This window comes from Nomascus leucogenys, chromosome 19, assembly GCF_006542625.1.
Source record: "Nomascus leucogenys isolate Asia chromosome 19, Asia_NLE_v1, whole genome shotgun sequence".
Taxonomy (NCBI): Eukaryota; Metazoa; Chordata; class Mammalia; order Primates; family Hylobatidae; genus Nomascus; species Nomascus leucogenys.
Window position 1 is genome coordinate 43,132,198 of NC_044399.1, and position 13,150 is coordinate 43,145,347.

The window sequence follows — 13,150 nt, forward strand, 5'->3', positions numbered from 1 at the left end:
TCCGACAGTAGGGCTCATTATCTATTGAATGAATAAATGCGCTTTGGCACACGTTGGTTCAGCACTTCTCATTTTAGTCCGAATTCTTCTCGTAGCTTCCGTTCAGTCGCCGCCCAACCCCGTGCCCCATCTCGCAGGCTCTAAACTCCCTGGACTCGTTCCCGGGTCCCAGACGTAGTTTTCTCCTAGACTCTGCACTAGGCCAACAGAGTGGGAGAAAGGTGGAGGGTCTGGATTGGGACAAAAGCGCTTCCCAGGCGTCCAAGCATATGAAGAGAATGAGGTGGGGGCAAGAAAGCCGGTCAGCTCCAACGCCACGAGGAACGCGCGGCGCTGACGGTAAAGTGGCGGATTAACCAAATCCAAGTGCTACCGCCCACCCCGGTGACGTCACGGCCTCGTCGAACTCCTGATTGGAGGAGCTGCGTTTGGTCAATTATCGCGATGACTCCCCCAGGTTACCCCTATCTCCCTCCCTTCGCCCTGACCCGGTAGTCGACGGCGGACCGCGTTGCGAGCCTCGGAGACGCCGTAGAAGGGGACCTGCTTCCGGGACTCGACCAGGCGCCTGCGACTCTTCTCAGACGCCGACGGGTACGAGGTTTGGCTCCCAGGTGTCCTGCGTGCCAGACCCGCGGCAGCGCGTGACTTTCCACCGCTCGGCTCGGCCAGTTTTGCTAGGGCCGCCTGGCGAGCCACACCAATTCCCATCTTTTGGTATCGCCAGGATTCGGCGGCTGTGAAACTGATTTCCGGTCGCTAAGGTCTCCATGGAGACAGCACTTTAACCACTTTCTCCCACTGTCTTTCCTCGACTCCGCGTGGTTCAGAAATCGCCCAGAGAATGTTTGTGGGAGTCAGCCAGGAAGGTGTAGAATGAAGCAGCGTTCTAAAGGGAAGCAGTAAGTGGGACCTAAGAGGAGTGTAATTTACTGGGCAGCTTCTGGCCTTGCGGTAGACACGGGATTTACCCCCTTGGGGACCCTGGTTCTTCAGGACACACATTTAGGCATCATTTGAGCAGGCATAATGACCGAGTCTGCTTTTGTGTAGCCCTCAGAATTGCAAGAGCAAATCCTCCTGCAAACTTGCTTACCTTTCACTAGAGAATAGTCTCCCTAGTTACGTTTCCCAGTCTCTTCTGGCTTTGTACGATGGTCACTTTCTTAGGAAGCGTGCCTCTATTCCTCTAGATCGGACTATCCCTTTACAACTTCCTCTGTTGTCGACACTTTCCTAGCTGCGTCAATTTTTGGTTCAGTGGTTGCTCACCTGCCATTACTGTATGGATTTCTTATTTCCCAAACAGACCATAGATTCTTAAGATGTAGAATGTCACTTAGATATAGAATGGATTTTAGATACCAGGTAGTCCACCTTCCTGCCCTTAAAGACATATATCCCTTCTAGAACATCTCTGACAAATGTTTGTTAATTAATTTGTTTATTCGTCAAGTGTTTGTTAAACACCTACTATGTGCCAGGCACTGGTTTAGGAATTGAGACTTGAACAAAACAGATTAAAGTTGCTACCTTCATTCAGTTTGCTACTAGGGGAGACAGACAATATACAAATGTACAAGTTAGGGTAATTTCTGGTACTGGTAAGTGCTATGAAGAAAATTAACGGAAATAGTGTCTACGTGTGTTGTATTGGTGAGATTTTAGATAGAGTGGTCATGGAAGGCTTTTAGAAGGTAATGTTGCAGCAGAAACATGAATGGTGAGGAGTTAGTCTTGCAAAGATATGGAATGAACATTAAGGGGCAGAGATGCTGGGAAGTCTAAAGCCTCTTAGGTGGGAATAAGAGCATCAGGAAGTACAAAGCTCATGAGATGGTGAAGAGGAGATTGGTTTGAGATGAAGAGTGGAGGAAGGCAGGGCCAGATTATTTAGGGCCTTGAAGGGCAAAATCTCAAGTATTTATTTATTTATTTATTTATTTTTTTTGAGATGGAGTTTCTCTTTTGTCGCCCAGGCTGGAGTGCAGTGGCACCATCTCGGCTCACTGCAACCTCTGCCTCCTGAGTTCAAGCGATTCTCCTGCCTCGGCCTCCAGAGTAGCTGGGGTTATAGGCGCCCGCCACCACACCCGGCTAATTTTTGTATTTTATTTAGTGCAGACGGGGTTTCACCATGTTGGCCAGGCTGGTCTTGAACTCTTGACTTCAGGAGATCCACCCGCCTCGGCCTCCCAAAGTGCTGGGATTACAGGCACGAGCCCCTACTCCCAGCCTCAAGTTTGAATTTTATTCTAAGTGTATTTAGAAACCCCTGGAAAGTTTTAAGGAAGAGAGTAAGTAATTCAATTTGATGAGAGTTTTTTTTTTTTAAAGAGATTGCTTTGATGACTATAAACAGAATAGGCTCTTTGGAGGTAAGTGTAGAAGTTAGGAGACCAGTTTAGGGGGGCTGTTTCAGGAGTCCAAGAGAAAATATTCAGTCATCTTCTCTTTGAATATTCCTGGTGTTGGGAAATTCTTTGTTTAAAAGGTAGCCCAGTCCTTAGTGGGACCATAGAGCTTTTCCTTTGTATTGATCTGGAATCTGTTTCCCTGTAGCTTGTACTGACGGAGTAATACTAATCTAATAGCAAGACAAGAAGTCTATAGTAGACAAATAAATCTGCTCCCTTTTTCTCCAAAACAGTCTAGCAGCTGTTTTAAGGCCCTTGTCCTGTCGACTTTTCTCCAGGCCAAACACCTTCTGTTAACTGAGCTGTTCTCTGAAGGAGGTGCTCTCTAGGTCCTTCAGAAATCAGCTCCGTTGTTTATTATGGCTCCTTAAAGTATGGCCGCCAGCACTGCACCTAATGCTCTGCATGTCACCTGGCCTGTTTGGATAAAATCATGCACTCTGATATGGCTGACATCTGTGGTTTTTGGCAGTCATCTTGTGCTGTTGAGCTGTTTCAAACCACGTTTTGCCTCTCCAGCCTCTCTGTGGTTTTTTTCCCCTAAACTAGATGCAGCCCTTTACATTTATTTCTATTTCATCTTGGTAAATTTCGTATTGCTCATTATTCCAGTTTATTGACCTGTTTTTATTCCTGATTCCATCATTCAACATGTCCTTCCAGATTTGTTTATTTTATACATGTACTGCATTATAGCCTCTAATAGTTGCATCATAAATACTGCTAAAAATGCTAACTGCATCAAGAAAAGAGCCCTATGACACTTCCCTAGCAACTTCTTTCCAGATGGCATGGTACTATTAGTGTGTAGTTGTGTAGTCTTTGAGCTGGGTTGTTTAGCCTGTTATGAACCCGTTGATTTGTTAAGTATCGATAAAAGCAAACTCAATAGTATTTAAAAAAAATTTTTTTTTCATTTTTGCAGAAATCAGGACACGGTGGTACCTCCTGTTAGTCTAATGAGTCACCGAGGTTAGTTTGAAGTATTTTATTTTTGGAAAAACTATGCTAGTTTTTTTGTGTGTGTGTTCACTAAAAGGAAAGTTTGCTGTATTTTAAAATACAAAGACTGAGTCATAGTAGGTAAAATAACTTCAATCAGTAATAAACTTGAGCTTAAAACATTTTTCTTCTTCAAATCAGAAATTCTTAGACAGTGATTCTCATTCTGGAGCAATTGTGTTCCCCAGGGGACACTTGGCAATGTTTGGAGACATATTTTGGTTGTCAGAACTTGGGAGGGAGGAGGGTGCCACTGGCATCTAGTGGATAGAGATGGGGATGCACGAAACATAATTCATAGGATGATACTGTTCAAAGAATGAACCCAGCCAAAAATCGATAGTGCTGAGGTTGAGAAACCTTACATTAATGCCTTAAAGTCTTCTTTCTTGCAGTGACTACTATTAATTCTATTTAAAATGGGTGTAAAGAAGAAGAAAGAAGTGCAAGTTGCTGCGATGACCATTTGCCATCAGGACCTTGAAACTTTGAAATGTAGGCGGACTTCTGGTTTCCCTTATTTAATATATTTTTTTCTAGTTTGCAAGCAGAGTATTTTAATGACTGGGACCCCTAGCATGTAATATTCAAATTCTTTATATTTTTCCTTATGTTTTGGATGTAAAACAATTTTCTTAAAATTCTGTCTTCAGACTGTGTTCCACCTATTGCTTTGGTTTATAATTAAAAAATTTTGTAGAATGCACAACAAAGGCAGAGTTATCTTTAACTTACTGTTAAATCATTGAAAAATTTTTCTTTGTATATGTTATATAGCTTTTGCTGATGTGGAAGGGAAAAATCTAGCTGCTTTGCTGTTACATTGTGTACAGCTCACGGATGGAGTGTCACAAATCCATTATGTTAAACAGGTAAGTCTGAATTGATATTCACAGATGCATCTTTAAGAGTATCGTGCTATTAAGGATTTAAAAAAATCACTGACAGTTTTTGGCCCCTAATTATTGCATATCAGTTTATCATTAACAATTAAGTATTTTTTTCTTTTCTGTTTATTGTATAATATCCTCGTATTCAAAGCAGCAATAGAAGCCATATTCAGGCTTCTATCATAATTGAACCGTAAATAGATAAGGTAGAAGATAATTGTGCATACCTCTTTTGTGGAGATAAATTTTAAAATATATGAATCTTCAAAACTTTTTAGCAGGCACATTTAAAAGTTAATTTAAAATATAAAGATTATACTTACTAGTATAAGTATATATCTCATATATATATATCCTATATACTTTCAGTCTTAGGATTTACCATTTGAGCACGCATAGTTTGTTTTTTTTTTTTTGGAAAGCAAGTAAATGTATTACTGGTTTTTTAATAGTACTACAGCTGTTCTTTACCGTAAGCCATTAACAGATCGGTGAGTCTCTGTGGAGGTGGGTCTGGAGGGTAAAGAGGGAGTTGGGGATATGAGTTTAAAAAGTTAACAAATAGTGAAATAGGTGTTTAAATCAGTATCCTTGACAGTGGAGTATGGAAAACATTTCACATAATTGACACTTTATTTTATTTATGTTTTTGAGACAGGGTCTCACTCTCTTGCCCAGGCTGGAGTGCACTGGTATGATCTTGATTCAACCACAGCCTCAACCTCCTGGGCTCAAGCGATCCTCCTGCCTTAGCCCCCTGAGTAGCTGGGACTACAGGCATGCGCCACCATGCCTGGCTAATTTTTGTATTTTTTTTGTAGAGACAGGGTTTCACCATGTTGCCCAAGCTTGTCTCAAACTCTCCTGGGCTCAAGCGATCTGCCCACCTCAGCCTCCCAAAGTGTTGGGATTACAGGGGTGAGCCACTGTGCCCAGCAATTGAGACTTTAAAGAGTATCTGTAACCATGTTACTTTGCTATACTTGATATTAGAAAAATTACTTCAATGTTTTGTATTACAGATTGTGCCTCTGCTGGAGAAAGTAGATAAAAATGGCATGTGTGATCCCACTATTCAAAGTTGTTTGGATATTTTAGCAGGCATTTATCTTTCTCTGAGTCTAAAGAATCCCTTGAAGAAAGTATTGGCAAGGTAAGAATAAAAGGAAGGGAAGTTCGGTGTTATAAATGTTGAATTTGACCAAAAGTAACTAAAGTTCCTTCCTTGGTTTGATAAAACTGAACTGATACAGATCACATAAAGTTCATATGGTTTGTTCTGTTTTCGTTGATTAGTTACAACTTTTTTTTTTTTTTTTTTTTTGAGACGGAGTCTAGCTCTGTCGCCCAGGCTGGAGTGCAGTGGTGCGATCTCGGCTCACTGCCAGCTCTGCCTCCTGGGTTCACGCCATTCTCCTGCCTCAGCCTCTGGAGTAGCTGGGACTACAGGCGCCCGCCACCACGCCAGGCTAATTTTTTGTATTTTTAGTAGTGACGTGGTTTCACCATGTTAGCCAGGATGGTCTTGATCTCCTGACCTCGTGATCTGCCCACCTCGGCCTCCCAAAGTGCTGGGATTAGAGGCGTGAGCCACCGCGCCCCTGCCTAGTTACAACTTTTTAAAAATATAAAAAGCCTTCTTAGGTCACAGGCTTAATAAACAGGCTGTGGGCTGTAGTTTGCTTACTCCTTCCTCAATCCATTTACATTTATTGGTTATGTTTAAGTGTCATCTTGCTGTTTTTTCCTCTTTTTGTCCTATCCTTGGTTTAAATATATATTTACACAGATAACACAGGAATATAGGCTTGGTATAAAAATTTCAAACTATATAGAAGTATACAAAATAAAAAGTAAGGCTTCCATTTCATTGTTTAGGGCTTATCTTACTTTTCTTAGTAAAGATTGTCACTTACCATTTTGATATTTATCTTTCTAGACCTTTTTGTTGAGGTCAGCATATATGTGTTACATTCTTTTTATATATCTGTAAATGAGATTATACTCTACACAGTGCTCTGTAGCTTGTTTTTTCACTAAAGAATGTCTTAGAGATATTTCCATGTCATAAAATCCTTTTTTTTAAAAAAATAGGTTTTTGGGGAACAGGTGGTACTTGGTACGTGAATAAATGGTGATTTCTGGCCGGGCATGGTGGCTCACGCCTGTAATCCCAGCACTTTGGGAGGCCGAGGCGGGCGGATCACGAGGTCAGGAGATCGAGACCATCCTGGCTAACACGGTGAAACCCCGTCTCTACTAAAAACACAAAAAATTAGCCGGGCATGGTGGCAGGTACCTGTAGTCCCAGCTTCTCGGGAGGCTGAGGCAGGAGAATGGCATGAACTCGGGAGGCGGAGCTTGCAGTGAGCCGAGATCCCGCCACTGCACTCCAGCCTGGGTGACAGAGCGAGACTCCGTCTCAAAAAAAAAAAATCGTAGTAAAAGACACATAACATAAAACCTCAGTCTTAAACCTTTTTTTTTTTTTAATGAATTCTTTTTTTTTTTAATTTTAATTTTTATTTCCATAGGTTTTTGGGGAACAGGCGGTACTTGGTTACGTGAATAAGTGGTGATTTCTGAAATTGTGTTGCACACATCACCTGAGCAGTGTATACTGTACCCAACAATTTGTAGTCTTTTATTTCTCACCCCCTTCCCACCCTTTCCCCTGAGTCTCCAAAGTCCATTGTATCATTCTTAAGGCTTTGCATCCTCATAGATTAGCTCCCACTTGTGAGTGAGAACATACGATGTTTGAGTCTTAACCATTTTTAAGTGTATATAGTTCACTATTGTTAAGTGTATTCACATTGCAGTGCAATGATCTCTAGAACCTTGTCATCTGCTAAGCTCTGAAACTGTACACATTAAGTAACAACTCCCCATTTCCTGCTCAGCCCTTGGCAGCCACTTTCCATTCATGAATTTGATTACTTTAGATACCTCATATTAGTGTAATATTTGTATTTATATTTTTGTGACTGACTTATTTCACTTAACATAATGTCCTTAAGGTTCATCCCTGTTATAGCATATGACAGGATTTTCTTCTAAGGCTTAATATTCTGTTGTATGAATATATTGCATTTTGTTCATCCATTCATCTTTCAGTGGACATTTGGGTTGCTTCCACTGCTTGGCTGTTGTGAATAATGCTGCTATGAACATGGTTGTGCAAATATCTATTTGAGATCCTGCTTTCAGTTCTTTGGATATATACCCAGAAGTGGGATTGCTGGACCATATCGTAATACTATTTGTAATTTTTTGAGCAACTGTCATACTGTTTTCCATATGCAACATTTTACATTCCTGCCAGCAGTCCTTACTTTTTCAGCTGTAAATATTCTGTAATATGAATATACCAAAATTTAAATGTACCATATATATGACATGTATGTATCTATATATGGTACATATTACATGATTTATATTACATGGTTTAAAGTAATTTAATGACTTCCCCATTGCAGTGATATTCTTATGTGTATAATTATATATGTGTATTTCTCTGAGATAAATTCCAAGAAGTGGAATTTCTGGACCAAAAATTAGGCCTATTGAAATTCTTGGTAGATATTGTTAAATTGTACTCCCCCAGACTACCAATTGAGTTAGAATGCTTGTTTCTTCTTCATATATTTCCACCATTGGATAGCATCAATCTTTAAATTTTTTAAAATCTAATGAGTGAAAATGCTATCATTATAATTTGCATATCCCAGATTACTAGTGTAATTGAACATTTTTTAATGTGTGGAATTTGACTTTTTTTATTACATATTCCTTGTACATTTTCTTGTTAGGATGTTTTCTTGATTTATAAGACTTCTCTGTAGATCATATGCCAAATACATTCGTTTGTTACTTTAAACTTTCTCATGGTGTCTTGTCTTTACAAAAATTAAAATTTTATTTTTGTTATCAACTCAGCTAATTTTTGTGTGTGTAGATTTCTGAGTTTTATACCTTGCTATATATGCTTTCTGTAATACAAGATTATTTAAAACATTATTTGCAGGCCTTATGCTATTTTTTTTGCTCAACCTTTACGTCCATTGGGAATTAAGCTTTGAATGTAGTGTGAGGTAGGGATTCAATTTAGTTTTCTTTTTTATATGGGGAACCACTTACCCAAACTATTGAATAGTCCATCTTTGCCCACATATTTGGAATGCCACCTTATTGTGTTGTATGTTCACATATATGCATGGGTTTGATTTCTGATTTAGGTCCATTTGTTTGTACACCAACACCACACTTTTATTTACTATAGTTTGATAAAGTGTTTTAATTATATATGAGTGTTAAGTCATCCCTCTAGTGACTTCTTATTCTGAATATTCCCATTTTTGAATTATTTTCGTCTGGAAAAATATTTCCAAAAAAATTTCTAGACGAATTATTTTCGTCTAGAAAAACTTTGAACTGTCCAGTTATATTTAAAACAAAGCCTATCAGTTTTGATTTATATTAATTGAGGCAAAATTGATATGTTTACTCATTTGATAAATTTTTATTGACTGCCTACTATGTTTTAGCATTCTTCTAGGAACTGGGGGTAGAATGAATGAAACAGTCCAGAATGGAGGTTACATTCTAAGGGGAAGATAGAAAATAGACAAAATAAATAACATTTATAGGATATTAGATGGCATGAGTGCTATCTAAAAGCGGGGAGGGAGGAAAGGGGACATAAAGGATGGGGTGAGGGTTACAATTTAAAATATTATGGTCACTTCATATAGCTTTGCTCAGACATGATAACATAATTGAGATTGACCTGAAAAGGATGAGGCAACGATTGTTGGGTATATTTGAAGGAAGAGTATTTTGGGTGGAGGAAACAGCAGGAGCAAAGACTGGTATGTCAGAACAGAGCAAGGCCGTGTAGCTAAAGCTAAGTGAACAAGGATCAAGGTGAGGTCAGAATTGTGATGGATGCCATTTTAAAAATCAAGAAAAGAAAAAAAATAAAGATGAGGTCAGGAGCTAACGGTAGTGCCAGATTGTGTCGGGAGACCTTGTAGGTCACTGTAAACGCTTCAACTAGTACTTTAACCGAGAAGGATATTGTTGGAGGTTTTAGTAAGAGAAGTGACATGGTGTTTTAACAGTGTCACTCTGCCTGCTCTGTTGAGAATAATCTGGGAGATGGGAGAGAAGCAAGGTGGAAGCAGGGAGACCAGACGAGCTGACAAGCCAGGGAATTCCAGTGATGGTAGTGTGGAGTTGTAATTTTCTGGCTGTATTTTGAAGGTTTAGTTCAGTATTCCCACATTTGTATGATTCTCTCCCCTTTCCACATATTCTGGGGCTATTAGATTGTCAGATTTTTAATGTGTGTTTCTTTTTCTAGCTCACTAAATAGCCTACCTGAATTTTTTCTACCTGAGGCTATACACCGTTTTACTTCTCGTCTTCAGGAAGAATTGAATACTACTGACTTATATGCTTATAGGAAAGTTATTGACAATATTTCTTCCTGTATGGAGAACTTTAACCTGGGTAAGGCAGCACTATTCTAGTCCTTTTTCTGGCTAACCCCTCTCATCACATCATAGTTTTTAAATGATATTAATTTGGTCATGAAACTCCTTACCAGTGTTCATTTTATCCTCTACAGGTAGAGCAAGTGTTAATAATCTGCTTAAAAATGGTAAGTCCTATTATTTTATTTTGTTCCAGGAGTTGATGGCTTGTATGAGTCATTTTGGAACTGGCTCTTTTAAGTTTCTTGGTAATAGAGCATTATAGATAACTCAGGTACATCATGCCCCTTCCTTTTAAATTTTTGTTTCTATATCATGATATCATTTTAGATAACAGTGATATAAAATATTTTATTTTATTGAAATTGAGGTTCACAGTTTTAAATTCTTGTTTGTCATATTCTTTTTGTTTCAGTGCTACATTTTCTGCAGAAGAGTTTAATTGAAATCCTGGAAGAAAATAGGCAAGTGCTATATGTTGGCATTTGTGTGTACACACTTGCAGTTGTACATTATCTTTGTACAAAGAAAAATTTAAAAGTCTCAAAATGTGATCTTTTCATCCCTTTTCATTAATATTATCACTATTACATTTTTTTTAAGATGGGGTCTTGCTGTGTCACCCAGGCTGTAGTGCAGTGGTGTGATCATAGCTCGCTGCAGCCTCAACCTCCTGGGCTCAAGTGTTTGTATCACCTCAGCTTCCCATGTAGCTGGGACTACAGGCATGCACCACCACACTCAGCTAATTTTTGTATTTTTTTGGAGACAGAGTCTCACTATGTTGCCCAGGCCAGTCTTAAACTACTGGACTGAAATAATCTACCGCTTTAGTCTCCCAAAGTGTTGAGATTACAGGCGTTAGTCACTATGCCAAGCCCCTTTCTCCATTAATATTAGACCCAATTATTTAAATTTATTTTTTAGAGGTTTGATACTTAATTTTAATAAATTCAAAATTTTATATTCAAACTTTATTAAAATATTTAAATGAAAAATTAAAAATTTAATAAATTGTTATGAGAATAAGTGAAAGAACTCTTTTCCTCACCTGAGTGTGTTCCTTTTTCATAGCATCCTGTTTTATTTTGTGAGTGAAATATCCTCTGTTATTTCTCTGAGGATATATTCATGATAGTTTTTTTGTTTTTTTATCATCTTTACATAGTCTCTGTTTCTTCCAAGTTGCTTTTTTCTGCTTGCCGGTTTTGTTCAGTATATTTCTTATTAGAAGCTTTCCTCAGAAGTCTGGTGTTCCTTGGCTGGGCAATTATTTATTTCTTTCTTTTTATCTATCTATCTATCTGTCTATCCCTATGTATATAAATTTTTTTTTTTCTTTGTGACAGGGTCTCATTCTGTTACCCAGGCTTGAGTGCAGTGGCACGATCTTGGCTCACTGCACCTCTACCTCCCTGGGTTCAAGTGATACTCCCACCTCAGTCTCCCAAGTAGCTGGGACTATAGGTGCCTGCCACCATGCTTGGCTAATTTTTTTTTTTTTTTTTTTTAATTTTTTGTAGGGATGAGGTCTCACTATAATGCCAAGGCTAGTCTTGAACTCATTGGCTCAAGTGATCCTCCCTCCTTGGCTCCCAAAGTGCTAGGATTATAGGCGTGAGCCACCGTGCCCAGCCAGGGTAGTCATATTTAATAATGGGACACCAAGGATTGATTTGAATGTCTGTGCCTATGAGTGGAGTTGACTTCGGGTTTTATTGTAGGCTAGTCTAGCTGGGCTCTTTCTTGGGGTAACTCTTCTTTGGGGAAACCTAAAGATGTCAGTATGTTTAAATCTTTTTGCTTAGGTACTGGATTTACCATGGAAGAATCTTCCACACCATTGTCTTAATATTCTGGTTGCTGAGTGAGGGAAGAAGGCTGAGGTCTCAGTATTTGGCGTGCATTGTGCATGTATTTACCTAATTCTTTTTGTAATATGTTGCTGCCTTATCTGTGAGTGCTATTTTCCTTTCCAAACACCTGTTTTACCTTTTCAAAAGATAAACAAGTTGTCTGCTGGCTCGGAGGTATTCAGTCTTCCTGTCTTCAATCCTATATTTACCTCCACATCAAGGAGTACCTAGTGCCAACAGTTTCTGAGCCATTTGGGACTACAAATCAAGTGGCTTCTGGGCTTGTTCCCTGGCTTAGTATCCACTTTTCTTGATTCTGCTGTCAGTTATCACTCATCCATCTGCTTTGCAGCTTCTGAGATACTATTGTTATTGTCTTGTTGCATATTGGTTGCCTTTAAGAATTTATCTTTTTACGTTTTAAATCCCATGGCTGTTGGTTTGAGGAGGTTCTGGGAGAGAGGAGAAATAATACCTGTACATCGTCTTTCACTTAAGGTAGCCTTTTGCCACAGCAGGAGCTCTTTGTCTCTTTTTCTCCTTTTTGGCTCTTCTTTTTAGCTCATCGTGTAAAGGTGGGTTCTGTCCTTTTTATTTTGTTTGTTTGAACTGCTTAATAACGTCCACTTTGGTGTCAGCCACACCTATATACTCAGGATTCCCAAATTTATTACTCTAAGTTAGATCTCTTTCCTGAGTGGTGGACTGATGGACATCAGTTGACAGTTGACTTGTGGACATCTCAGCTTGGATGTTTTACAGGTCCCTCAAATTCAGTGTGTCCAAAAGAAAGGAAAATTTATTTTTTTAAAAAGGTCTTTTCCTGTAGCCCCAGGTAACCTGTATTCTACTTTCTGTCTTTTTGAATTTGCCTATTCTAGGTGATTCTTATGAATCATACAGTATTTTTCCTTTTGTGTCAGGCTTATTTCATTTATTTTTCCTTTTTTTTTTTTTAATTGAGACAAGCTCTGGCTCTGTTACCCAAGCTGGAGTGTAGGATCTTGGCTGACTGCAACCTCTGCCTCCCAAGCTCAAGCGATCCTTCCACCTCAGCCTCTGGAGTAGCTGGGACCACAGACGTCCACCACTATGCCCTGTTTTTATATTTTTGGTAGAAATAGAGTTTCACCATGTTGCCCTGGCTGGTTTCAAACTCCTAAGCTCAAGCAGTCCCCCTGCCTCAGCCCCGCAAAGTGCTGGGATTACAGGCATGTTTTCAAGGGTCATCCACATGTATAGCATATATCAGAATTTCATTCCTTTTTGTGGCCAAATAATATCCCATTGTATGTGTAGACCACATGTTAATCCATCTGTCGATGGACAGTTGGTCTGTTTCTACCTTTAGGCTATTGTGAATAATGCTGCTATAAACATTGATATACAAGTATATCTTTGTGTCTCCGCTTTTAGCTCTTTTGTGTATATACGTATGAGTGGAATCATAAGATAATTCTATGTTTAACTTTTTGAGGAACTACCAA

General features: G+C 39.1%; 1 protein-coding gene across 1 annotated transcript in view; it reads left to right on the plus strand.

Annotated features, from left to right (window-relative positions):
- Positions 1-494: 494 nt before the first annotated feature.
- Positions 495-13,150, plus strand: part of THADA (THADA armadillo repeat containing) — a 358,452-nt gene continuing 345,796 nt past the window's right edge. The window contains exons 1-8 of the mRNA XM_030800262.1: positions 495-594; positions 3,343-3,389; positions 3,815-3,914; positions 4,197-4,291; positions 5,332-5,462; positions 9,675-9,823; positions 9,942-9,974; positions 10,223-10,271. Coding sequence (XP_030656122.1) covers positions 3,839-3,914; positions 4,197-4,291; positions 5,332-5,462; positions 9,675-9,823; positions 9,942-9,974; positions 10,223-10,271 — 533 coding nt within the window. The 5' untranslated portion in view covers positions 495-594; positions 3,343-3,389; positions 3,815-3,838. The remainder of the gene's footprint in view (positions 595-3,342; positions 3,390-3,814; positions 3,915-4,196; positions 4,292-5,331; positions 5,463-9,674; positions 9,824-9,941; positions 9,975-10,222; positions 10,272-13,150) is intronic.